The following is a 25424-nucleotide window of genomic DNA, read 5'->3' on the forward strand; positions in this document are numbered from 1 at the left end:
ACATGCCTGGAATTACACAGAGGGTAAAAGTGGCCTACTGGCACAGAAGGAGTGTGTTGGTAATGATGAGTAATGCAAACCTATGGAGACAAATATCTGTGTGGACAAAAATACAGCCAGCTGAAAGCCAAAAACCACAACCAAAACCTTAAATGAGGAAAAGCCAGCAGATATAATTTTAATTTTGTTAATTTTAATTAAAAAAAATTTTTTTAATTTTTATCTTTTTTTAATTTTAATTTTAGTTAACATGCAGTTTTTTATTAGTCTCAGGTATACAAACAGAATTCAATAATTCCATATATTACCCAGTGCTCATAGCAGATGTAACTTTTAAATCCCACCTCCTCTTTCTTATTATTGTGAAATATTGTTTCCTTAACTGCGATGAGACCCCTACACTGCATGTGCAACAGTAATGATTGGGGCTAGGGCTTGCTGCTAATTTGACTTTAAAATCCAAGTGAACTTTCAGGGCACCTGGGTGGCTCAGTCGGTGAAGTATCTGACTCTTGATTTTGGCTCAGGCCATGATCTCACAGTTAGTCAGACTCTGTGCTCACAGCTGGAGCCTACCTGGGATTCTTTCTCATTCTCTCTCTGCCCCTCCCCTGACTCACTCTGTCTCTCTGTGAAAATAAATAAATAAACATTGAAAAAAAAATCTTATTAAACTTTAGAGGCAACACACTTCATAAAATTGGTACTTCTTTACCTTTTTGATTATTCAGCCATCTCAGATATACATACAGCTTGTGTAATAAACCTAGTAAAAATAACTATTGTTTGGATACAGCCATTTAGAAAAATTCAACTTCCCCTCTCACTGAGCTACCAACAGGCAAAGACCATTTGAACAGAATGTGCCTTCTTACTTCTGCTGACCTCTAGTGATGTCAACAGTAGTGCTTCAAGGAGCAAACAAAAGTGGAAATGCAAAGGGAGAAAAAGTACGAGGTGTTTGTGGAATGCATGGAATTTATAATACCCCAAACATGTTTTTGTTAGACATGCAATTTATACCACCAAAATGAGGGGTGCCTAGGTGGCTCAGTTGGTTAAGCGTCTGACTCTTGGTTTTGGCTCAGGTCATGATCTCACAGTTTGTGAGTTTGAGCCCGGTGTCTGGCTCTGGGCTGCCAGGGCAGAGCCTGCTTGGGATTCTCTGTCTCCCTCCCTCTCTCTCTGCCCCTCCCCCACTAGCGCTAAATAAACAAACAAAAAATGATGAAAACTCATCCATTGGTGATGGTTAAATACTGTTTCCTCTCAAATAAGTTGCCACAGCTGCCCATACCAACCATATGATTACCACACTTTGCTTGTAAGCAACTTGAGTAAAGGATCTCATCCTAAATTTGCAACCTGGGAACTGCCACAATCAGAGCTGAATTCACGGCAGCCCAGTAATGGATGCCACGTGAGGATGGCCCAGGTCTGCATGGAATTGTTCACATCTGATTCTCTGGAGTTGATACCGGAAAAGGGTAGAGACTCAAGGACAGGTGGGCCGTGCCTGCCAAGGCTCTGGTTATCAAGAGATAACTAAAGCCAACCAAGGACGCTGGGCAAGCAGATGCATTCTGTCCCGGAAACTCTCTCTGTGGAGACAGGCTTAGAAAGAAAACTTGCTTAGTCACGGGGTTGGCACAGCCAGTCCCAGGTCTTTCTGATGCCAAAGTCAATGCTATTTTCACCATGTGCCTCTCACCCAGAGTGGAAAGAAAGAAGCAAACCATGATCTGGGGCTTGAAAACATGAACCAAAGCCACCACCACTGGAAGCAATTGAGGGTCTGAAACCTCAAGCAGGCGGAGGAGGAGGTGGGAAACCATCAGAGCAGCCTAGTACTCTGACTCCTGCATAGTGTTGCCAGATAAAATACAGGACATATGTAACATTTGGAACATACTTATACCAAAAAACTATTCATTGCTTATCTGCAACACAAATGTAACTAGACATCTTGTATTTTTATTTGGTAAATTAGCAACCCTATTTCTGAATGCCTTTTGTATCTGGTTTGAGTTGGAGACAAGGCCTTGAGGTTGTTCTTATTAAGTAAATGTTTGATTACACCCATGGTATAGACAGCAAGTAGGGGATGAAAGGAAATAGAACATTCTCACACCTGGGAAGGATAGCATTCTACATGTGGAGCCAAGACTGTGTTTGTTTGGAAAGACAAGTATTAGTACAAGGCCATGTCAAAAACTTTAGTGAGCAGGGGCGCCAACTGGGTGGCTCAGTTGGTTAAGCATCCAACTTCAGCTCAGGTCATGATCTCATAGCTCGTGAATTCGAGCCCTGCATCAGGCTCTGTGCTAACAGTTCAGAGCCTGCAGCCTGCTTCAGATTCCCTCCCTCTCTCTCTGCCCCTCCCCTGCTCACACTCTGTCTCTCACTGTCTCTCAAAAATAAAAAAACATTAAAAAAAAACTTCAGTGGGCACACAGATCACCCAGGATCTGGTTAAAATCCAGATTCTCATTTAGTGGGTCTTGGATAGGGCCCAAGACTCTGCATTTCTAACATGTTTCCAGGTGCTATCTATAGTGCTAGTCTGGTTCCATACTTTAAGTAGGAAGTGTAAACCATGTAAGCTGAACGAGGAGTTCAGACACAAGTGCCCTCTACAGATGGAGCCTTCCACACTAGGATGGGGGACACAGGCACTGGGGAACAGCCACTGAAGTGCCACCGGAATCTCTGCTTCAGACACAACAGTCTAGAGTATGTCTGTTATTTTCTGCTGCTGTTACAGTCCAGCTGTGGGCTTAATTGTTTACTTTTGGCAAAAGACCTACAAGAACTGTTGACCTTGGAGGTTTTATCTCTTTTCTATCAATGGAAAGGTTTCTACAGTGGTTGGGCTGGCCTTGGGGTTTTGAGGGGTTATTTTTGTCAAAAGATGAGGAGGGTCTAATCTTTCCAAATCAAAGGAACTCCTTTCCCACAATCTCACTTTTCAAAGTTTCGTTGTTTTTGACATAGGGAGCAGCACCAATTGTGGGGCCAGACCCAGAGAGGCTGGTAAGAAGCCAGCTGTACCAGGACTGAGCCAGCATCTGGGAGCAGAGAGGTTTCCCCACCCAACATCAGCAATGATGATGCTACAGAGTGTAACTCTGTTCTGGATTCCAAGGCCTCCCACCTCATATTTGGCAAACTCAAAAACAGATATTGGCTTTGGGGTTATCAGAAAAATCTCTACTTCTCCTTTCTACGTTTGGAAAGAAGGAGAAAAACTGCAATGCATCAAGGGGCTGCTATGTGCAGGCATTGTGCCTAAATCTGTCACTGGATTCACACACATATAAACACACACACACACACACACACACACACACACACACACACACATCCATGTCAAAGTAAGAGGCAGAAAGCAGCTGGTTTTTAATTTTTGTTGAATTCATTTCATTTGTGAGAATAAATATCTATCTTTAGAGTCTATAGATGGACACACTCTCCAAATCTTTTTGCTTTTGTTGATGTGGATGTCCTGATTAAACAGAAAATTTGATTTTGGAAATTGGTCAGGTAGGGTATAATCTTACATGAGAAAAAGACTTTGCAATTCCATTCCCTAGAAGAGACTGGGGCTGCCTGCCTATTCGAGGGGACCTGTCTCTGGAGGCATCATCCAATTCAATTTAACTCCAGCATCTCTTCTAGTCCCTTGACTCTTGTTTGCTTCTTTCACACTTGACCAGATGCTTTATGACTATATAAAGCTGTTCTCTATGATGCCTTCTGGGAATAAGAAATACAACTAAATTATAGTTTTTAATTTGGCCACAAAGACCCAAAAGGAAAAACAATCAAATTAACTAGACTCTTGAATTCTTTTGCAGTTGTAAAGAGACAACAGGGGCCTTCAGACTTTGGGGAAATAGCAGCTACTTCTAGGTATGCATTACAGGCCTGTGAAGAGGTGATCCGTCTTTAAGTAGAACCTGAGAGTTCTCCACACACCCCTTTCCACTGGACTGGTTTCCCTGGTATGCACAGTCTAATAACAATGGCGGTTCTTCCTGCCCCTGCCCTTCCCCTGCTAGTGAGACTGACAATATAAGGTGTTTTTGAAGATTAAGTAACAGATAAAAACTGCCTTGCATGCAGCTAGACACAAGGAAGGCACTCAAAGACAGTAGCCATTATGATGACTGCATCAGTATAAATAGCAGAGGTTATGGGAAGAGAATTTAAAAGCACTGAGGAGAGAAAATAAAAAGTGGAGATGAGAGAGGAAAGTCAATTGCCTCCTCGAATGGCTGCTGTCTCAGGTAGTTAGAAATCTAGACAAGAAGCCAACCTCAGTCTACCAGGCAGGTCTTGGGGGATGCCACCAGGGACAATGGGGCCACATACACCCACCACCCAGGATGCCCATAGTTAGGTAGCATCACTACCAGAAAAACAAAATAGAATTGCCTCTCTGGCCCCTTCTGGGGTCACTGGCCTGGTGGACCTGGCTTGTTAGAATGCTGTCACCAGAAGGCTTGTCTGAGCAAGGGTATCCCTGCAGGACTGGATTCCTTGATGGTATTAGAGGCCATGCAGGGAAACAAGATGAAGTAATCTCTCCCCAACCAGGGTCTGGATCTTTTTAAAGCCTTGTATTTTATAATCATTTACTCTCAACCCTGGAAAAGGAAGGCACCTTGGGCCTGGGATGGGCAGGCCTGGCTCTTCACACTAGTCCTGGTCCTGTCTCTGGGAACCTGGGTTCTCTGGCTTCTCAGGGCCTCAGTTTCCTCGCTGTACAATCTCAAATGATCCTATGTCTCCTAAAAAGTTGTCTAAAGGATTAAATCACATAATGAATGTAAAGCACATAGAAGAGAGCCTGGTCCATAGAAAATGCCCAGTAAATGTTACTTTTCACTCATGACAATTGTCTAAAGCAATCTCTGTGCTGTGTAGTTTCACTATGAAGGACCTTTGATCCCTGATATATCCATACCTGTTTCCTGATACCTGAAATTCCTCTTAGAAGGGACAAAGTTTTTACAATTAAGTACGAGGTAGAGCATACAAATTGTGCAGAGGGAGGTTACATAAAGCTGAGAACTAGTTGTGGAGGGGAAGAGTGTTGTGGCCAGAGAAGCCAGAAAGAACAGGATCCCAGCCTGCTTCTCAGACAAAGATGGCGGCGTCTTGTATGATTCCATGAGCCCAGGGTCTGTGTATCAGCTCTTCAGGTCCTAAAATACAGTCGTGTAAATGTGCCTCCATAGGTAATACAACAGGAGAAAACTTCCTTTCATGAAAAATACACAAGACAGCCTTTAAAAGAATGAAATTCTGACACATGGATGAACCTTGAAACCAAACACAAAAGGACAAATATCGTATGACTCCACTTATTTGAGGTACCTAGAGTAGGCAAATTCATGGAGACAGAAAATAGAACAGTGTTTAACAGGGGCTGGCCTGATGGGGTGGGGAGGGAGGGGGGATAGGAATTTATTATTTAATGGGTATACAGTTTCAGTTTGGCATGATGAAAATTTTCTTTTTTTTTAAATTATTTTTATGTTTATTTATTCATTCTGAGAGAGAGAGAGAGAAAGAAAGAAGAAAGCACAAGCAGGGGAGGGGCACAGAGAAGGAGAGACAGAATCCCAAGCAGGTTCTGCACCGTCAGAGCAGACCCCGATGCAAGGCTCAAACTCATAAACTGTGAGATCAGGACCTGAGCTGAGATCAAGAGTCAGATGCTTAACCAACTGTGCCACCCAGGCTCCCCGGGATGATGAAAAATTTTAGATATGGATAATGGTGATGGTTATACAACTATGTAAACGTGCTTAGTGCCACTGAAATGTACACTTAAAAATGGTTAAAATGGTAAATTTTATGTTATGCATATTTTACCACAATAAAACACACACAGGAGACATATATACAAACCAGAGATACCTGTTACTTTGTAAGAAGAAAATTATTGCCCGGAGGATTTGAATGTTCCTGATAACTGGCCAACACACCCACACCCAGAGGGGGGAAAAGAAGTCTGTAAACGAAGCTCTGATGAAAGCATAACCCAAGGTAGGAAAGTGGGTTGATGTTGAGAGCCGGTTTGACTCATGACACGATGAACTCAGAATCCACCACCTACACTCCCCAGGGCAATTTCCCAACCTTTCACAAACCAGTAGAGAGAAGAAATGGTGGTATTTGTAAGCCCTGGAGGTAAACCACCACATGGCTCCAGCAGCCCCAAGGACTGAGCTGATTAATTCCTGGCTTCCTGCAACCCATCCAGGACACATAGATTGGGAAGTTCTGTGCCCAGGGGGCCCAGAATAGTCATGTTCAAGTGTTGGAACAGTGTGTGAATTCATGTTCTATGCACACTGCTATATAAAACTGCTAAGTGAATTATAACTCACTTTTGCATTAAATCCTGTTTCCTTGAGGTTACACCTCAGCATCCTTAATTGACTTAGTGTCTGAGGTTTCCTCACAGGACCTTGACATTCTCTCTTTGCCCAGTGATGTCTGTACTACCTTACTTCATTCACTGTTGAGAGAAGGAGCTACTGACTCGGGTAGGACAGCCTCTCACTGAAAAGGGCAGGTCTGCTGGACCTTTCTGCAGGAAGAGACAGCCACAGGAAGATGACCCAGGATTATTACATTTGGCATTGGGGGTTCATGCCAGTTTTATCTTGGAGAAGCAAATGGGCTGTGACAGAAAGCAGATTAGGGATGGCCTGGCACTGGAATGGGGGCAGCCTTTGACTGGGACAAAGAAACTTTGTGGAATAGGAGCATTCTATGACTAGAGTGAGGTGATGTTTGCAAGATTATATACGCTAACTAAAACTCATTGAACATTTCATATACAGTATCCTCAGCACTGCTTCCTATTAAAATACAGAAATGTGACATTTGTAAGAACAAAAACAATGGACATTGAGCTGTAAATGTAAGATTTGCCTCCTTCACTGTTTGCTTTACTTCCATAAAAAGCTTTACAAAAATAATAAGAAAGAAAGAAAGAAAGAAAGAAAGAAAGAAAGAAAGAAAGAAAGAAAGAAAGAAAGAAAGAAAGAAAGAATCGGTTGCCTGGGTGGCTCAGTTGGTTGAGCATCTGACTCTTGATTTTAGCTCAGGTCATGATCTCATGGTCATGGGATCGAGCCTCACTTTGGGCTCCATGATGAGGTTGGAGGCTCCTTAAGATTCTCTCTCTTCCCTCTGTCCCTCTCTCCCATTCATCCACTGTCTCTCTCTAAAATAAAAAAATTAAAAAAATCATCAAGTTCCAGTAGTGTTACAATCTGAAAGAAAGAAGCTTTATCCTTGCAAGGTTTTGGGGAGGGTCCAATAGATACTGGATGGAAAGGGCCATGGGAAAAAAACAAGAACCAGAAAGTACAATTTACTGACTCAGCATTGTAATGGCTACTGAGGGCGAGGCATGGGAACACTGTGTCCAAATCTGCCGTTCCTTAAGCAATCAGGAAAGACTATCTCCTACCTCTCCTCAATCTCGCAAAATGAAAACCAGGCTCCTGCCAGTCTATTTAAAAGACCATGGATCCATGGTCTGGGCTACAGTTCAGCCACTCATCAGCTTGTGATCTTAAATGAATTTGCCTCCTCTCTGTGGGTCTAATTTTTCCCATCTCTAAAGCTGGATGGTAATTCCTACTGGTAGCACAACACAGTGGGAGCCTTGTGTATGGGGTAACAGACTTGCTGAACCTCACTTTCCCTCTCTGTAGACTGGGGAGATAGTAAACCTTTGTGGGTGTGTCTGCCCAGCATGTCTCCCCTCTCCTCCTTGCAATACCAGCCCACTCCTTTAAGGAACCTCCTTTGCCTCCTCCCTGTGGTTCCACTGTGGCTGCAGCATCGCCAGCCCCAGGGCCCACCTGGGATGAGGATGAGCCAATCACAGAACCTCGGAAGAACCTAAGACCAACACAGAGCGAAATATGGGCAATCCTGATGGTCTGAAAGTCTCTGGATTCATACTTGTTCTTTCAGATGTATGAGCTAATAAACCTCCTTCTTTGCTTAAAAACTACAACTACACCCTCTGACATGCCCCTGGCCCAAATGAAAAAATCCAAAAACCAAAAAAAAAACCCTTTCTCCCAATTTTACAAGCTAATGGAAACAACCATCTCTGGCTGTGTCTTTTTGCCCTCTGGACCTATCAGAGAAACTCATGCAGCAATCCCATGCTGCAAAGTCCAAGCTGGAGTCCAAAGGGAGGATTAATGATCAACATCCAGTTAGGAAGGGTCATTATGGGGTCACTGCCCAGGTTTTAATTCTTTGTATGCTGAGGTCTAAGCAAACAAAGCAAATAGGCTTTAACTGAAATAGGACAGATTCATAGTCACCAAGGAAAGAAATTCTCACCTTTCAGAGGGCTAACCTTTTGAAATGGGCAAAGAAAGATGGTTAGAGGGTCTTCATCCCAGAATATTTTGGAAGAGAAGACCAAGGACCTTTGAAGCCTTATACCTCCCTTTCTACGGGTATACTGAGCTGACTGTCTTCACTTGCCCATCTTTTTCTGTCCAAAGCTACGACTCCCTAGTGATGGAAGAGAAGTGGGGCCTTGAATGTTGCTGACTGCTATAGACTCTCTGAGGCTCACTTCCTTGGACACCCAGAGTTACCTCTACTAGTTTGGGTAGGTAGGCAGTTGGCCCAAAGAGAGCCCTATAGGGAAGGATGAAGAGATAAAGACTATTACAAGAAAGACAGCAACTTGTACATATTATAATGAATCATTCTCTGGCACTGGTTGGATGTGTCTTTGTTAGTTGCCTTTAGAGTGTGCTCGGAGAATGTGGCGGGTTGGGGTCAGACCTAGGGTTTGTTTTCATAACCCAGGAAGTAGGACCCTGGGCAACACAGGCTTATGGCTTTGGGAACTCAACCACATGGTGCTTGGTTCTCAAGGGAGACATCAGGGCAGGGAGTGAGGACCCAGGAAGTGCTTGTTTTTAAGAACAATCCAGGGAGGGGAGGATTTTATTTTTCACTGTGTAAGCCTTCTAAACTATTTGAATTATTTACCAAGACCATGTGATTATAACAAAAAGAGATTGGCTTACCATTTTGAATCGTGAAAAAATAAGTTCGTTTCCTTTCCTCACTTAATTTCTGTCAGGTCAGACTCTTGGCTTTGGCGGAGGTCAGAGGAAAAAGTCATCCCACAGAGAGAAGGGCAGAGTTTCCCTGTGAGAAGTCTTTTCTCCCACTCTGATTCATCATCTGGTAGTGACCATGGCCTTGCCAGAGTGGGGAATGAGACAGGGCAATTAGCTAAATGAGAATCCCCAGGTTGGGATTTGACTACGTTGGGAGCAAGAGCTCAGGTCATACACAGGCTGGGCTGGAGGATGCTGAATGGTCTACGTGGTTATAACTCTGTTGACCAATCTGTCATCTGAGTTGGGGAGGTAAAATGGAGAGGTGAGGTACAGTGTAGGGATGCCCTGTGGTGCCCTTCAGGTGGCATGAAGTCTAGTGAGCCATTAAGTCATTTCACAAGTAAGGACATGTACCTGGATACATACTCAGAAGCTGATCAAGTGTGTGGCTTGGGCAGGATGGCCCAGCAGCAGTTTAGAGCTGGTAGAGTCATGTACCTCAAAGCATTGACAGAAGCCCTGCTCCAGACCACCCATTGGAAAGCACCACCGTGCCTGTAAGATCACCCTGGACAGCTGCTCCATCCCCCACCAAACAGGGTCCTGATGTGGAGCTGAGTTCCAAATTACCCAACTTGGGAATGCAGTAGATACACTTAAAGCATGTTTATCAAGGACAGGGAATCTTTGGGTCAGTTTGTACAAATATTCATCGGTCACATCTTAATCTTAGTGTTACTTGGAATTGTTTCAGCAAAGCAAAACCCAGACTAAGGAGGCTCTGTTAGGGGGAATAGGGTTGTCTAATTGTCCAAGTTCTTTTTGGGGCCACAGAATGATGTTCCCTGGACATTCTCTGTCCCCCATCCTTCCTCTTAGGATTCACTAGCATCAGCCATCATGTCACTCCTGATTTGTCATTTGCCACTTTTTATCTAACCCAAGTACTCAGCGTCAGTGTGGGTGTTGGAGAGATCCTGGCCCCCAAATCTCTGTTCACTCTTCCAACAGTGGTCCTGATCTTGGTACAGACAGCGAGAACAGTGCCTTATGTAGGCTGCTGCCCTAAATACACACTGCCTCTTATTTAAAAAAAAAACAACAACATTTTTTAACATTTATTTATTTTTTTAGAGACAGAGTATGAGCAGTAGAAGGGCAGAGAAAGAGGGAGTCACAGATTCAGAAGCAAGCTCTAGGCTCTGAGGTGTCAGCACAGAGCCTGATGCAGGGCTTGAACTCATGAACTACGAGATCATGACCTGAGCCGAAGTCGGATGCTCAACCAACTGAAACATCCAGGCGCCCCATATTGCCTCCTATTTATTTACACACAACACTGATTTCATAAAGGTTGTAACCATCATCCACAATCGACAAGCTTAAAAAAATTTCACACATCAGAATGGTTTCGTATTGCATTTAATCAGTGTTTCCTGTTCCTAGTAGTATGGTTTTGTTCTTTTCAGACACTTTACTCCTAGAATCTATAGTTTGCTTCAGTTTGCAGCAGCCTGTACTGATCCTGCGACTGGATCATGGCTGTTTGCCACTGTAAGACCTACTTTCATCAGAACTGCAGGATGCCCCTGACTACCTCCACATAGTGGCTATCTGGGGGCGGCTTCCTCGGACTTCCAGGCTGCAGGAACTTAATTGTAGGGATGTTGCTGATTCTTGCTTTAAATGCCTGAAATGAGAACCAGTAAAATGAAAGCCTCGATAGCAGCCACAACCTTTAAGAAAATCATAACTTTGTCATGGGAGGAGAGTGCTTAGGCTGCCAGCTTATGGAGCTCAGTGTGTTGAATCTGAATTAATTCTTAAGGCCTGTTTGCTGGATGTTCCCAGGATGGTAATACAATTGCTAGTATGTTTAGCCTGAATAAACTGTTTTGTTAAACAATCATTCAGGTGCATGTGTGGCTCAGTCAGTGTGTCCGACTCTTGATTTCGGCTCAGGTCATGAACCCAGGGTCGTGAGATGGAGCCTCCATGTTGGGCCCCATGCTGGGCATGGAACCTGCTTAAGATTCTCTCTGTCCCTCTCTCTCTCTGCCCCCCACACACACACTATCTCTCTCAAAAATTGAAAAAATAAAAAATCATTGTCTCAAAGAGGTTCATATTAAAAACTCTAAAAAATTCATACTCTTTGACCTACTGATTCCTGTTCTAGGAATTTCTTATAAGGGTGAGCAAAGAAATAACATAACGTATGAGCGAAGAAATAATGATAAGAATGTTAGCACAGTGAAAAGTCAGAAATAACCTATATTTCCAAGAACAGAAAACTGGTTATATAAACTATGGTACATCCCTACAAAGTATATAGTTCAGTAATTTAAAATGATATAATATATAAGAAGAAGAGGAAGACCCCTGTATTGACAGGGAAAGAGCTCTAGAATGTGCTGTTTAGTTTAAAGGGGAAAAAGGGGAGGGGCAAAAAAAGAGAGGGAGAGAGAGAATCCCAAGCATTAGCAGTTGGCAGCATGGAGCCCGATGTGAGGCTTGATCTCATGAACTGCAAAATCATGCTCTGAGCTGAAATCAAGAATCGGATGCCTGGGGCCCCTGCGTGGCTCAGTCAGTTAGGCCTCGGAGTTCAGGCCAGGTCATGATCTCACAGCTCATGAATTTGAACCCCGCATCAGGCTCTGTGCTGACAGGCCAGAGCCTAGAGCCTGCTTCCGATTCTGTGTCTCCCTCTCTCTCTGCCCCTCCCCTACTCATCCTCTGTCTCTCTCTCAAAAATACATAAACATTAAAAAAAATTTTTTTTAAGCAGTCTTCGTTTAAGATGACCTGGAGATACATTTTGTTTTAGTCTTTGTTTCTATTCACTTTTTCTTAGGCTTCGTGTGGATATTAATACACTACCTTCAGTAGAGGGAAGTCAGAAAGAACAGAAGCATCGAGTTCTTCCACCATTAAAATAGCTTCCAACAGTTGTATGTCTGCCCAACTGAATTTGTTGCCAACGAGAAAATCCTCTCCGTGGTCATTCAAAATCTGCAGAAAGAAAGATGACAAAGAATATCATATAAAAGTAAAGATTATTTTGCCTGGCTAAACACTTATAAAAGCAGGGACTCTTTTGTAAAGATCATATGTACTAAAGAATCTTTTTCTTGATAATCTCCAAGAATGCTAGAAATGGTCAGATAAAACCAACTCTTAAACACTCTTAAACCTGCTGCAAATTGGCACAATATTGTTGGAAAATTGTCAGTGATTATCAAGTTATTTGGGGTAGTAAAGTGTTAGAATGGAGTTCTCTCTAATAAGCTTAGAGCTGGTTAAGTAAAACTGAACCCACTAGTATAGGGAGACACTAAGGTCATGATTAACTAGAATCTGGCTACTATCCCACAAGTAGAAATAAATCATCAATGGGATATCAGAAGCCCAAACCTGAGCCTTCTTACTATCCAATGAAAAGTGAATATAAAAATCCCTCAGGTGTAGCTTTGAGTGGCAGATGTACAAAATATGGGTTTATTCCATAGGTAAGGAACAAAGATAAATTCAGGCACCACATCTCTTCCTGTGATACATAAATAAAAATAAAGTATTAGTATGGATGAATAAAATGACTAGAATCAGTGAATTCTAGAGTATTCCAGCCATGGCAAACATAAAAACAGTTGATGGAATATATCAAATATGCCAAATATATGGAAAATGATTCCTGCAGAAGACAAGCTCACAGACACAAGTTACAAAGCACATGATTTGTACTTGAGATAACTCTTTTATAAGACAGAGGCAGCACACTGACAAAGAAGAATTTTGGGTCACAGAGCCAAATGTAAGAGTGGACTCTTAAAATTTTTTGTTTAATCTTTATTTATTTTTGAGAGAGAGAGAGTGCAAGGGAGGAACAGAGAGAGAGGGAGACCCAGAATCTGAAGCGGGCTTCAGGTTCTGAGCTGTCAACACAGAGCCCAATGCAGGGCTCGAACTCATGAACCATGAGATCATGACCTGAGCTGAAGTCAGATGTTCAACTGACTGAGCCACCTAGGTACCTCAAGAGTGGACTCTTTAAGGAGTTAAAAATGCTTAAAATGTTCAAGAGAAAATGGGCGAGGAAGGCATGTGGAAAAAAAAAAAAGAGCATATGGGTTTGAAAAAGAAATAAATATTATTAAATGAAAAATATAAATGGTATAAAAATATTCAATAGAGAAATTGAAAAAAATAAGTAATTTGGCATAAAGATCTGAGGAAACCCACAGAAATAAAGATACTGAAAATATGAGAGAGAGGTTAAGAGACATGTAATATAGAAGGAAGCTCCAACCTAAGTCTAAGAGGAGCCCAGAAGGACAGAACAGAGAGAATAGGGAGGAAGCCATTTTCCCTATTATTTGGTGGAGGATTTTCCAGAATCTTTTCAAAAAGAAGGACATTCTTGTTAACTAACTTGGATTTAAGTAAAATTAAAAAATTAAAAAAAAAAAAAAGAGGGAGATTCTTCAGACCGAAAAAAAAAAAAAAGGGAGGAATCAAAGATTGCTGGGACCATGTCAAAAACCAGAAGCAAACTTGACCAAGCTACCACTGTCCAAAAGATAAGACACTTGAGCTTCTATAATCACTTCCATAATTACTGAAACTAATGTAACATTGTGTGTCAACTATACTCAAATTTACTTTATTTATGTATTTTTAAAAATTTATTTATTGAGAGAGAGCGCGCATGTGGGCATGCATGTGCACATGTGCATGCATGGGGGAGGGGCAGAGAGAGGACAGAGGGAATCCCAAGCAGGCTGCCAGCTGTCAGCACAGAGCCTGATATGGGGCTCAATCCCATGAACCACAAGGTCATGACCTGAGCTGAAACCAAGAGTCGGATGCTTAACTGACGAGCCACTCAGGCACCCCATACTCAAAAAAAAAAAAAAAAAAAAAAGAAGAAGAAGAAGAAGAAGAAGAGCTCTAACATTAATCAAAGCACAGCCAATGTTTAAATTCATGGCAATAAACAGTATCATCATGTTATTTAAAGAACAAAAACAAGAAGGAAAAAATCAATAAACTCATTAGTCCCCTTTGAAGATGCTAGGTAACTAACTCATTTTGAAAAGCAGTGAACACAGAGCAAGAATCAAGGATTTACATAACATAAATAAATCCTTTAAATAAATCCTTTCCTAACATAAACCACACCCCAAAGTAACTAAATATATTATGATGGGGAAGATTCATTTTATAGAAAGTATTCCAGCTAATAAACGAAGAGGGGTTAACAGATTTGGGTGTCAGTATTTTGCATTCACCAATAAATCAGTGGGTCTAGGCATTAATCATCAGTCACATTTAGTTGTAAGAAGAGGGAAAACCAGATAATGTCTGCTTCCTAATGACCTTCACAACATCACCTATGACAGTCTGGCCAAAATAATCACACCTGGACACGATTAGGCTTCTAATTCTAACTTCCAATTGACAGGAATTTTAGACAATAAAGGAGTATGCTGCATTTAGTAAAATCCAGGCTATGGGAAATTTGACAAGATAAATACAAGAGGAATAGAAGGGGAGAAAAAGGGGAGCCCGAGTGGCTCAGTCAGTTGAGTGTCCAATTCAACTTGATTTTGGCTCAGGCCATGACATCATGGTTCATGAGATCCAGCCCCGAGTTGGGTTCTGTGATGACAGCAGGCAGCCTGCCTGGGATTCTCTTTGTCTCTGCCCCCCTCCCTTGTGCACTCTCTCTCTCAAAATAAATAAATATTTAAAAAATAGAAAAAAAGAGGAAGGGACCTTATAGATTAAAAGAAGCTTAAAAATGTAATTGACTAATGACAGAGAATGAATTTGAGGATTTTTTGTTTCTTTGTTTTCGGGGTTATTTTTTTTTTAATTGAAATACAGTTGACACACAATGTTACATTGGTTTCAGATAAACTTGAGTCTGATCCTGATTTGAACAAATACATTATTTTAAGTGTTTTGAGGAGTACTGGATTAGGCCACACAGATTTCAAAATCTGTTAAGTATGATAATGTCCATTTAACATTATAACTCAAGTAATCACACTAGTTTTTTTTTGTTTGTTTTGTTTTGTTTTTTTACATGAAAGGCATTTCAACAACACTGTACATTGTTCCAGATAAAGAGGAGCTTGCTTGTCTAGTTCTGAAGTACTGGCAGAATCCTTCATTGTGGTTTAATCAGTAATAAATCATTCTTTCCCCAAGACTAAGACTGAGGAGAAATACCACAGAATTCTTCTGCCTGACAAGCCTTTATTTATGGAACCCTATGCATACATGGTACCTTACCAGATGTATTTCCAGGACATTCCTAATGATTCACTCCAAAATGACTTCGGAAAAGTTGTAACTTTAAGAGACCTTATCTTTTTACTGAGGCATGATTAAACACCAGAATTACACGTAAAGAAACATCTGACAGGAAATTTAAGGTGAAGATGCCTTGGGCTGATGGCTTCTTAAAAATTCAGAACAGAAACGCTGTACCTTTCATTGCATTTGGCTTATTCCCATTCAGTTTTGTTAGAGGTTCCATAATTACGTAACCCTTATTAAAGTTTTGCTCCAGGTGCAGTAAAGCTCTACCACAACTTCTGTCTTTTTAACATTTTTAACAGATATTCACGCCTGAAATAGTCTTCTTAGCAACAGGAAGTAAGTCCGGAATGCCTGCATCCTGCAAGTGCAGGTGGGAACTTGCCTTGCCCGCGCTCGGCTTCCCAGTTCTCGTCCGCCCCGCCCCCAGTTGCCCTCTGGCGTGGGAAGGGGTACCGGCAGGCCTCTTGATAATGCCAGCCCCGCCCCCTACTCCCCTAGCAGGACCTGCGCGCGCAGCCGTCGCGAAGGGCGACCCTGCCTCTCGCGAGAGCACCCTGGCACGTCTGGCCCGCCAGGATAAGGCCTCAGTGAGGTCCAAAGTGGATTGCTCCTCCCCTACCTTTTCAAAGGCGGGGAAGTAACGGGTCTTAGCTTTCTTCACGATTAAAGTAAGATTCTCCTCTTTTTCCTCAGGGGGTTTGAACGCAGCCAGCGCGGTCATCATCATGAGGTCCAGGGTGCCGTCAGCGTACATGTTGATCCTGACAAAACAGCGTGTTGACTCTCATTCCGACGCGACCCTTTCAGTATGGGATTCCCTAATTCGCCACAGTGGTGGCGCAGATCAATATTGGGGCAAATGACTTTTCATGCCCCCTCCCTTAAGATTCCATGCTCAGGAATGATTTCTGCCAACAGAGCCATCCTAGTGACCAGGGTATACTAGCGTCTCTGGAAATGTTTATTGAATGAAGGGATGTGTGAAAAAAATTAATAAGTGCCTCTAAGTTGATATCTGCCATAAATAAATAGATTATTGTGGTTTTAAAAACCCAACTGAATGAAGTTTACCGGAAGTGCGAAACTATTAGCACCAGAACCTCTTCAGTTGTTTAGGAAAGATGCATAATTTAGCAGGTCTTCCCCTGACCTGGCAATTGAGAAGGAAACGTTTGCTTTCCTAGTCAGATCAGACAAATACCTTGATTCATTCTCTAAAATTTTCCCTTGCATTGACAAATGCAAAAAAAAAAAAAAAAAAAGTTAAAAAAACTAAGAATGGTAGATATATGACCATCATTTATTAGACTATTGGTGCAGTTATGCTGTGCAAGTTCTCTCTACAACCAGTTTGCAACCATTAAGGGTTGTGTGTCTGTGTATCCCCCACTATATGCTAACTGCCCAACAGATTTGGTTCAGTGATCATCTCTTTCTATTTTCAACATATATAAAAGCATAATTTACTTTGTTGTCCTATCTGAATTACAAATCGTTTTTCTTACATGTTCGATTGTCATCTAGCCTGTCACCTTTAATTGTAAAAAACAAACACATGCATCAAAACAGTGAGAAACAGATTGCTTTTGCATAGTATTACTCATTTACATTGTTACAAAAGGATGCTTTTCATACACTGTTTGAAATTGCTTCTCTTCCCATAAACCTTTGGGACTGCAAGTTAGGATGACTAAATTTATTTTAAAGGTGGATCTAAAGAAGAGTTGGGTGCGCTGCTTCTGGTTATGGACTTTTTCATTCCTATGTTATACTCTCTCTCCTTCTTCTGAACAATTGAACTTAGGCCTTTGTCCTACCATGTCTTCTATGTATATGTATGGACCACCCCATAGTGTTCATGCTTGTGGGGATAAGATTTCAAGGACCACTGAAATGGCCCTTTGACCCCAAATACAGATAAAACCTTTATAATTGTAAGTCTTTGTTTTGTCTGTAGTTTACTTATCTCATGTAAAGCTGAACTATGCATTCCTGGGAGTAATAATCCAGCCATCCTCAGCCAAGCCTAGCACCGTGCCCAGCATGGAGTAGATGCTTGTGGTATATATGTGCAAAACAATGGACACAAAACTTCACCGTTCAGTAATTGTGATAAAACTTGACAGTCCCTTCCATCATTAGTTGTGGTCTGTTTTCTGGAATGACTTCATGACTTGCTTTGACAAATAGAATGAGGTGGAACTGATGACCAGTTCTGAGCCTAGAACTTAAGAAGCTTTGTACGCTTTTACTCTCTCTTAGAACCCTCCCTAGCTGCTCCAAGAACAAGCTTGGCATGAGAGAATGAGAGACACATGGCCCATTTACCCCTCAGTGGACAGTCAGCACCCTAAACCAGAGCCCCCTGACTGCCTACTGGTTGACTACAGACATAATGAGTAAGTCCAGCCAAGAGGAGTCAAGCCTGGCCCAGATATGCCAATGCCCACGTGACATATAGACTGGTGACGAAGAATAAATGCCTACTGATTTAAGTCACTGTGGTATGTTTTACAACAGTATTTGTGGTAATAGATCATTGATACAATGCTCAGTGTTTGCTGAATCAGTCATTTCCACCTTACATAGAATGAAGTTTACTAGGTCATTTTATGAGAACCTATTCTGTGAGGAGTGGGGAGAGGATACGAATGTTGAATGCAGACCACCATGAGTAGTAAAAGGGGAAACCTGGAGTATTCAGAGTTATGCACAGCACATGTGGGTATAGCAAGAGCATCTCCCCTTTGTTCCCCTTGCCTTCTCCTCCTAGCCCAGGCAGAAAGTCTACATCTGAACTGAATTTCAGCTGGTGCAGAACTACAGAGCTTGGATAAGAGTCAAGTACAGACATGAACACTGTGGTACCTGACTGTCTCCTTCAGGTCCTTCCCATACAAGTCGTACTTGGCAGCAAGGTAGCTGAGGATAGCTCTAGTCTGTGTCAGCACCATTCCATCAATTTCAACCATAGGCACTTGGCCAAATAGCAGGCGTCCATCTATGGATTGAGCAAAGAGAGGTTAGAGTACTCTCCTTCCATGGTTGTGGTAAGCCTTCAGGAGGGTCCGTTCTAATTTTGTTGAGTAGTTTTTAGTTTTCATCCAAAGTGGTGAGCTAACGATGCCAGTTGTTGAGGAAATTCCTACCATTTGCTTTATGGAAAATCTGAGACTCGCTTGATGGTTTCATGCATTTTTGTGCATTGGTTAATCACGACTATTTAAGACACTATACATTTACTATGACTGTATTATAATATAAATACTATGAAAATCATCTCAGGGAGATGGATTGTTAAAAATACTCACCCACTCCCCAGATAATTCTGATTCAGGGCTGGAGGCTGGGAGCCTGAATTCTTTGAAAAGCACATCAGGTATCACTCCAGGTCTACACAGCAGCAGGACAGATGTGACAACAAGAACCCAGGAATACTGGGTCCAAATGCCAGCTTTAGCCCTCCCCAGCCATGTGTCTTTAAGCAAATGACTTACCTGAGCTTCAGCTTCCTTTTCTCTAAAACAGTAATAATACCTATCAAGCAGGATTTTTGAAAAGATTAAATGAGATAGCTTTAAAAAAGCACTGAACACTGTCAATAATCAGTGTTCAGTAAAATTAAATTTTCTTCATTGTGAGTGACTGCCTATAAAAGTAATGCATTTAAAGGTGTACTATAATTAGTACTCTTTTCATAGGATAGGGTCTTGAAGAAATACATAGCCTTTAAATTTCCTTTACTACCTGCACATTGCTGAGAATAAGGAACTTTATCTAGAATAGGAACCAGACTTCACTAGTGCATTGGCAAAGACCATAATGAATTTCCCTAGTTTCCAATATTGTTGCTGCTTGCTTTAATGAGAGACAGTAGAAGATGGTGGAGAGAAAACCACCACAGGAACTTTTCAGGGAGCCAGTGTCCCTATTTAGTTGGATGATTCAGGCAAGTCTCTGTCTTCCCTAAACCTATTTTCTGATCTGTAGCAGTATTGTCTTGCCCATTGTAGGGTTTCCTTGAGCAGGAATAAAATCATGCTTGTGACCATGCCTTGGAAATATTAGTACAATTATTAATGGAGAGACTGAAAAATCTCCACTTCCTAAAGATAGTGCTACATTTGTCTAACACTGAATGATCATCCAAACTGGTCTCTGTGCTACTGCTTTTAAGGATGCAGAAGTCCATTAAAAATGATCCATGCTTCTAGGAACTGATGATCTTCTTCAGAAGGATTTTTAAAAATCTAGCATCAACAGTGCAGGGAAGGATCTTTGCAATCATTTAGTTCATTCATATTATAGACTATGGCACTATGGAGGCCAAGAGGGCAAACGTGACTTGCTCACACTCATAGGAGACAGCTAAACCAACAGAAGTAGGTCTCCCGACTCTCTGCCGAGGGCCCTCTCTGCTGTCCTTTTCTGCCTCTTATTCACTAATAATAGTAATGCCCAGGAGGGTGTCAGAAGCACAAGAGTAGCATCACAGACTCAGAGAGGAATGGAAGATCTCCTAGGCTGTTAGGGAGGACTTCCTGCCAGAATGATCATGGAAGAGTTTCTGAAGATACATTTCATTTACTTATTCAATACATATGTATTTACTCCCTACTACGTACCAGTGACTGGCCTTGTTTGGGGTGGAGTAGGGCAGAAATAACGAGGAAGAGGAGGTTCAGGGATTTATTAAAGTTTCTGGACAAGAACTGGGGAGGGGTTAGCTGGCCTTCCCCATTTAATGAGATCTACTGGCATCCTGCATCTGTGACCACAGAGATTATTTTTATTTTATGGTAAGGAGAAAGGACGCAGAGAAGTTAAGGGCCTTCTGCAGTCATACAGTTTGTAAATGGTAGGTCTACTGATTACTAGTTGAACATTTTTCCAAAAAATAATTTGTGTTCATTTCATGACTGTTTATCAGCAATAATGGGAACATCCAGGTTTCCTTAGATAAGGAAAATAACTTTGTGGCGGTTAGAAGTTTAAGAAGCTCTGTGAAAGTACTAGTCTTTTGTCTTGGTGTGAGAGACTTTTCTAGGGCATTGTAAGGATGAAGGACTTCTTCCAAATGTAATCAAATTTTGATCTTTTCTGTAGTCTTGGTTCTATAATTGTAACCTGATAAAAAATGGTGTCTGTTAACCTGCTGAAACCATTAAGAGGAAGTGGATATGAGCCATGAGAACTAAAGAATATCTTTGGTCAAATTCCTCTTCCCTTTTACTCCCTCCCCTTCAACCCACTGGATCAGTATTTAAGAATTCTAAAAGGATTCTTTAGTGGGGTGGGGAGTATTGAACCAATTAGCTCAGTTAGCCTATGCTATCATATCTAATTGAGGTCAGGGTCATAGTCTACTTGATAAGCTTTTATGAAGTCTAAGGAGAAATGCAGATGATACATTTAGCTCTATGACAGGGATACAGTGAGCATTCAATCAGTGTTAGCAGTCCTTGTCCTCATAGTTGTCACTGTAGAGTTTTGTGTTCCTGTATTGAAATGAATATTTCCAGAAACAATTTTTTTTTCTAGTAATATAGCATTGGATAAATCTAGGCTCACCCTTCTGCAACTTCTCATATTGTTCTGTTGTTTCAATAAATTCTTCTTCAAACTAGATAAGAGAAACATTGTTATAACTTTAATGTCCTCAGAGAGAGAGAGAGAGAGAGAGAGAGAGAGAGAGAGAGAGAGAGAAATGTTCACAGTATAAAATGTCCAATGGCTTCCTGAATGAAAATTTTATTTTTATTTACTTTTTTTAAGATTTTATTTTTTTAAAAAAATTTAATGTTTATTTATTTTTGAGAGAGAGACAGAGCATGAGCAGGGGAGGGGCAGAAGGAGGGAGATACAGGGTCTGAAGCAGGCTCTAGGCTTTGAACTGTCGGCACAGAGCCCAATGCAGGGCTCAAACTCACGAATTGTGAGATCATGACCTGAGCTGAAGTCGGATGCTTAACCGACTGAGCCACCCAGGCACCCCAAGATTTCATTTTTAAGTAGGGGTGCCTGGATGCCTCAGGTCGTGATCTCACAGTTCATGTGTTGGAGCTCCAAGTCAGGCTTTGCACTGACAGCTCAGCCTTTGGCTCCCTCTTTCTCTGCCCCTCCCCTGCTTGTGGTAGTTCTCTCTCTCTCTCTCTCTCTCTCTCTCTCTGTCTCTCTCTGTCTCTCTCTCTCTGTCTCTCAAATAAATAAACAACAACAGCAACAAAGATTTTATTTTTTAGTATTCTCTACACCCAATGTGGGGCTCGAACTTACAACCCCAAGATCAAGAGTCAGAAGCTCCACTGACTAAGCCAGCCAGGTGCCCCCAGAATGAAAATTTTAAAAGGAACCACAAAGTTACCAATTTAGACACAGCTGAAAATTCTGCCAGCATGTGTGTGTGTAGGGGGCATGGGACTGGCATCCCTTTGGGGGTTTTTTCTACTTGACAGGATATCCCCAGCCCCGTTCATATTATTTCCTTTTCTTCACATTAGCTCTTTTTTCTCTCCAAATTCTTGTCCTTTTCTCTAACTTCCCCCAATAATTTCCCTTCTCCTATTCCTCTCTTTCCCTTCTTCTCTCTCTTCTGTGCCATTCTCCCTCTGTATCAGGTCAAATTAAATTTCTCTTCAATACTTGTACATTCAATGAAAGGGATCTGAAGATTATTACTCAGGTGGGGTTATCATTTACTGATGGAATCTCTGAAGCTTCAGCGGGAAAGAGTGACTTTTTGTCCCTAAGACTTGAGATGGGGGTAGGATAAGGTGAACAAAACAAAGAAGGTCATACGTGAGTCCTTGTTTTAAAGAAGATGGCATTCAAAGAGGGAAAAGGAAGTCTACACCTGCATGAAACCAAACAGTTTCAAAGCACTTGCGAAAATCTATGGAAAAGTCAGTGGTTAAGGAATTCAGAATTAAGGACAGATCCAAGTGGGGCAGACTTTTCTGGGCTCAAGAGGAGACCAGATTGCAGCTGGAGGTAAGGTTTCAGTGGGTAGCCATGGGTAGAACATGGTGCCAGGCCAAAGCTGGAAAGACCCCAGGAAATCAGTTCGTTCCAGTGAAAACAATGATGCAGATGTGGGTCTCCTCTCTCTCCTTTGTCTTATGAGTCATCATGATCTCTCTGCCCCTACAAAGTTTCCAGAACACCTCCCTACACTTCCACCCTCCCAACCCTGCTTAAACAGAGGACTATGATCCCCCCCTCACCTCTTACAAAGGAAGACAGATGGAAAGGGAAAGAGTTGATCCATCTCTAAAGACCACCCTGAATTATGAAGTGGGGAAGAGGACCACTCCAGCCCACCCAAATTACCCTCCTTCCTTTTCCCAGGAAGGAACCAACCTCCACTCCAGCTGCAGCCAGCAGCCAGCGGATCGACTCCATCCTGCCTCTGCCACGAAAGTAGCAGAGCTTGGGCTTGGTTGTCATGACTCCTGGCTCAGGGTTTTCTGAAGGGCAAAATAAGAAAAGTAAGAAAAGCAAGAAAACAATGATCATAGAAGCAGGATTGTGGTTACCTCCAAGGAGGAGATGAGGGTTGTGATGGCGGGGGGTGAATGAGGGTGAGTCTGGAATGCTATTAATATTCTGTTTCTTTTTTTTTAAATTTTTGTAATGCTTATTTGTTTGAGAGAGAGAGAGAGAGAGAGAGAGAGAGCAGGGGAGGGGCAGAGAGAGAGGGAGACAGAATCTGAAACAGGCTCCAGGCTCTGAGCTGTCAGCACAGAGCCCGATGCAGGGCTCGAACTCATGAATTGTGAGATCATGACCTGAGCCAAAGTTGGACACTTAACCGACTGAACCACCCAGGTGCCCCAATATTCTGTTTCTTAAACAGAATTAATAATCGGTCTTTATAATTAGTCTTTAAACCACACATAAATGCACTCTCCTGTATGTATGCTCTATCTCACAATTTAAGAAAAAAGAACAAACTATACTTATCAAAGTATCAAGGTATCCATAGATTTGAGAGACTGTCTCTGGTATTTTGAGAAAGGATCCAGGTGTTAATATGATGGTTTCATGAACAACCTTGCAAAAGAAAATCTTTTCTAACAGTGGCAAGGAGCTGGGCCGTTTTGGACTGAGATGTTCTTTGGGAGTTGGGCCACTCTTTCATTTCTGTCACAAGGCTTTTCTGAGTGTTGGGACAGGCACAGATGTACGCCTAGTCAGGACCAGGATTCTAGTCCTTGCGTGACCACCAGGGAGCTGGGCAACCTTAGGCCCAGTTCAGTAGGTCTGTCCACCTGCATGTCCTCATCCGTAACTGGGAAGGATTACACTAGGTGACCTGCAGCCTTTTCAAGAAAAGTATTGTGATAACGCAGGCATATGTGATAGCACTTTCTACCTCACTGCTGCAAGGGCCACAGTGGCTATTATGCTAGTGACCTCTGCCTGTCGCACAGGATTATTGAACGTGCTTTGAGAATGTTAACACTCTATACCAACTCAGAGAACTGCCTGGTCTCCTTCTCCCATATCTGCCTCTCTGACCCCATAGGTAACAATGCATGCTCCAAGGAAACAACAAAAAAAGCCAAACTACCGGCACAGTGCTCATGGTGCTGTGGCTGGGAGGGTGCTCAGATGACCTGGACAGAGAGACTGACCTCAGCTTCCCAAGGCAGCCCTCACCATAGTCCTCTGCCCACCAACCCCCAGACTGCCAAATAGCATGTCCTAGCCAGGACTCCACTCAAGGATGCTGCCTGTGCTAAGAAAATTCACAAGAAAGTAAAAAAAAATCAGAACATCAGTAGCTCGGTTCATGATGAAGAATTTGGCTGTTAATACCCTATATCCTATGACAACAAAGTCACTCAGGTTCACAAAATCTTGCAGGTGTTTTGAGGCCGTGTTGCCCTCAATCATTCTATTTTCCTCTACGTTGGATTTACAGTTTAACTCTTGGAAAAGCTGAATCCCTTTCTTTTTGTAATATGGAACGTTTCACAAATTTGCATGTCATGCTTGCACAGGGACCATGCTGATCCCTGTATTCTTCCAATTTTAGCGTATGTGCTGCCAAAGCCACACCAATTCTTTTCTTGTTGTGGTCTTGTCACCTCTTGGGCACTGCCCATGTTGGGTTGCTTTTAAGACTCATTTCTTTTAAGTTGCCTCTTTAGCTATTGAGTGTTGAAAGTGTCAGGAGCTTCCTGAAAACCCACTTATTTATTGTCTTGGGAAACACAATGATTAAAAAGGCACCTGAATTCCCTGATTAGAGAAACATGTTTGGGTCTAGTAACTTACTACTAACACAACTTAGAATGAGCCTTACAACAAAACCAGCGTGGAAAGAATATGGCAAGAGGGAGAAGGGAAATGGTGCCTTTTTGTTTAACCTCTTCCCAGTGAGATAGCTCTTGAATTCTCTGGTCTCCTACAGGTCCCACGTAGGATGGTTAAGGAGCCAATGGAAGTGCTGTTGGAAGTCGGAAAGAGGAGGCATAGCAGTTCACCAGCATGCTAAAGACACGGCAGGACACACATGCCCAGTGGGTGTCAGCACTAGAGTAATTCACACCCACATGGGCCATTTTTCAGGTATTGACCAGATGTCAGGAAGGCAGCAAAGCAAACAAACAACAACAGTATTAACAACAGCAAACCCTGGGTGACCGACAAATGATTCAAGCCCTCTGAGAACCCCTTCCAAGTATCTGTCCGTCCTGCTGCCTTCAGACAAAAATAAAGCAACACTGGTGAAGTTAAATATCAGTGTCTAGCTTGGGGAGCTTCCTCTTTCCACTCTGCTTAGTGCATGGAGCTCTAACCAGTTTGACCCCTCTCTACCTGCTCTGAGAGATGGAGATGAGGCTGTGAATCTAGCTGTGGCTGGTCTCAGGTTAATTCCTGTCATTTCATCTCCTTGAAACCTTCAACGAATCCAAATTCTGTTTGAAATAAGTCTTATGGTGAAAGAATATGGGA

At 42.2% G+C, this 25424-nt stretch overlaps 1 protein-coding gene and 1 pseudogene across 3 annotated transcripts in view; both read right to left on the reverse strand.

Moving 5' to 3' along the window:
- LOC131514348 (glutathione S-transferase A4-like) overlaps positions 1 to 25424 on the reverse strand; it is a 37756-nt gene that overhangs the window by 4115 nt on the left and 8217 nt on the right. The window contains exons 2-7 of one of the 3 annotated variants that reach the window (XM_058734245.1): positions 22821 to 22927; positions 21033 to 21084; positions 18330 to 18462; positions 16081 to 16222; positions 12015 to 12146; positions 10536 to 10821 (exon numbers count right to left, since the gene is read on the reverse strand). In XM_058734245.1, the coding sequence (XP_058590228.1) occupies positions 10702 to 10821; positions 12015 to 12146; positions 16081 to 16222; positions 18330 to 18462; positions 21033 to 21084; positions 22821 to 22907 (666 nt within the window). In that variant the 5' untranslated portion in view covers positions 22908 to 22927 and the 3' untranslated portion in view covers positions 10536 to 10701. Of the gene's footprint in view, positions 1 to 10535; positions 10822 to 12014; positions 12147 to 16080; positions 16223 to 18329; positions 18463 to 21032; positions 21085 to 22820; positions 22977 to 25424 lie in introns of those variants that run through there. The other 2 variants (XM_058734244.1, XM_058734246.1) reach the window with 2 other exon arrangements.
- LOC131515580 (U6 spliceosomal RNA) lies at positions 24422 to 24522 on the reverse strand (annotated as a pseudogene).

Source organism: Neofelis nebulosa, chromosome 6 (genome assembly GCF_028018385.1).
Source record: "Neofelis nebulosa isolate mNeoNeb1 chromosome 6, mNeoNeb1.pri, whole genome shotgun sequence".
In the NCBI taxonomy this organism is placed as follows: Eukaryota; Metazoa; Chordata; class Mammalia; order Carnivora; family Felidae; genus Neofelis; species Neofelis nebulosa.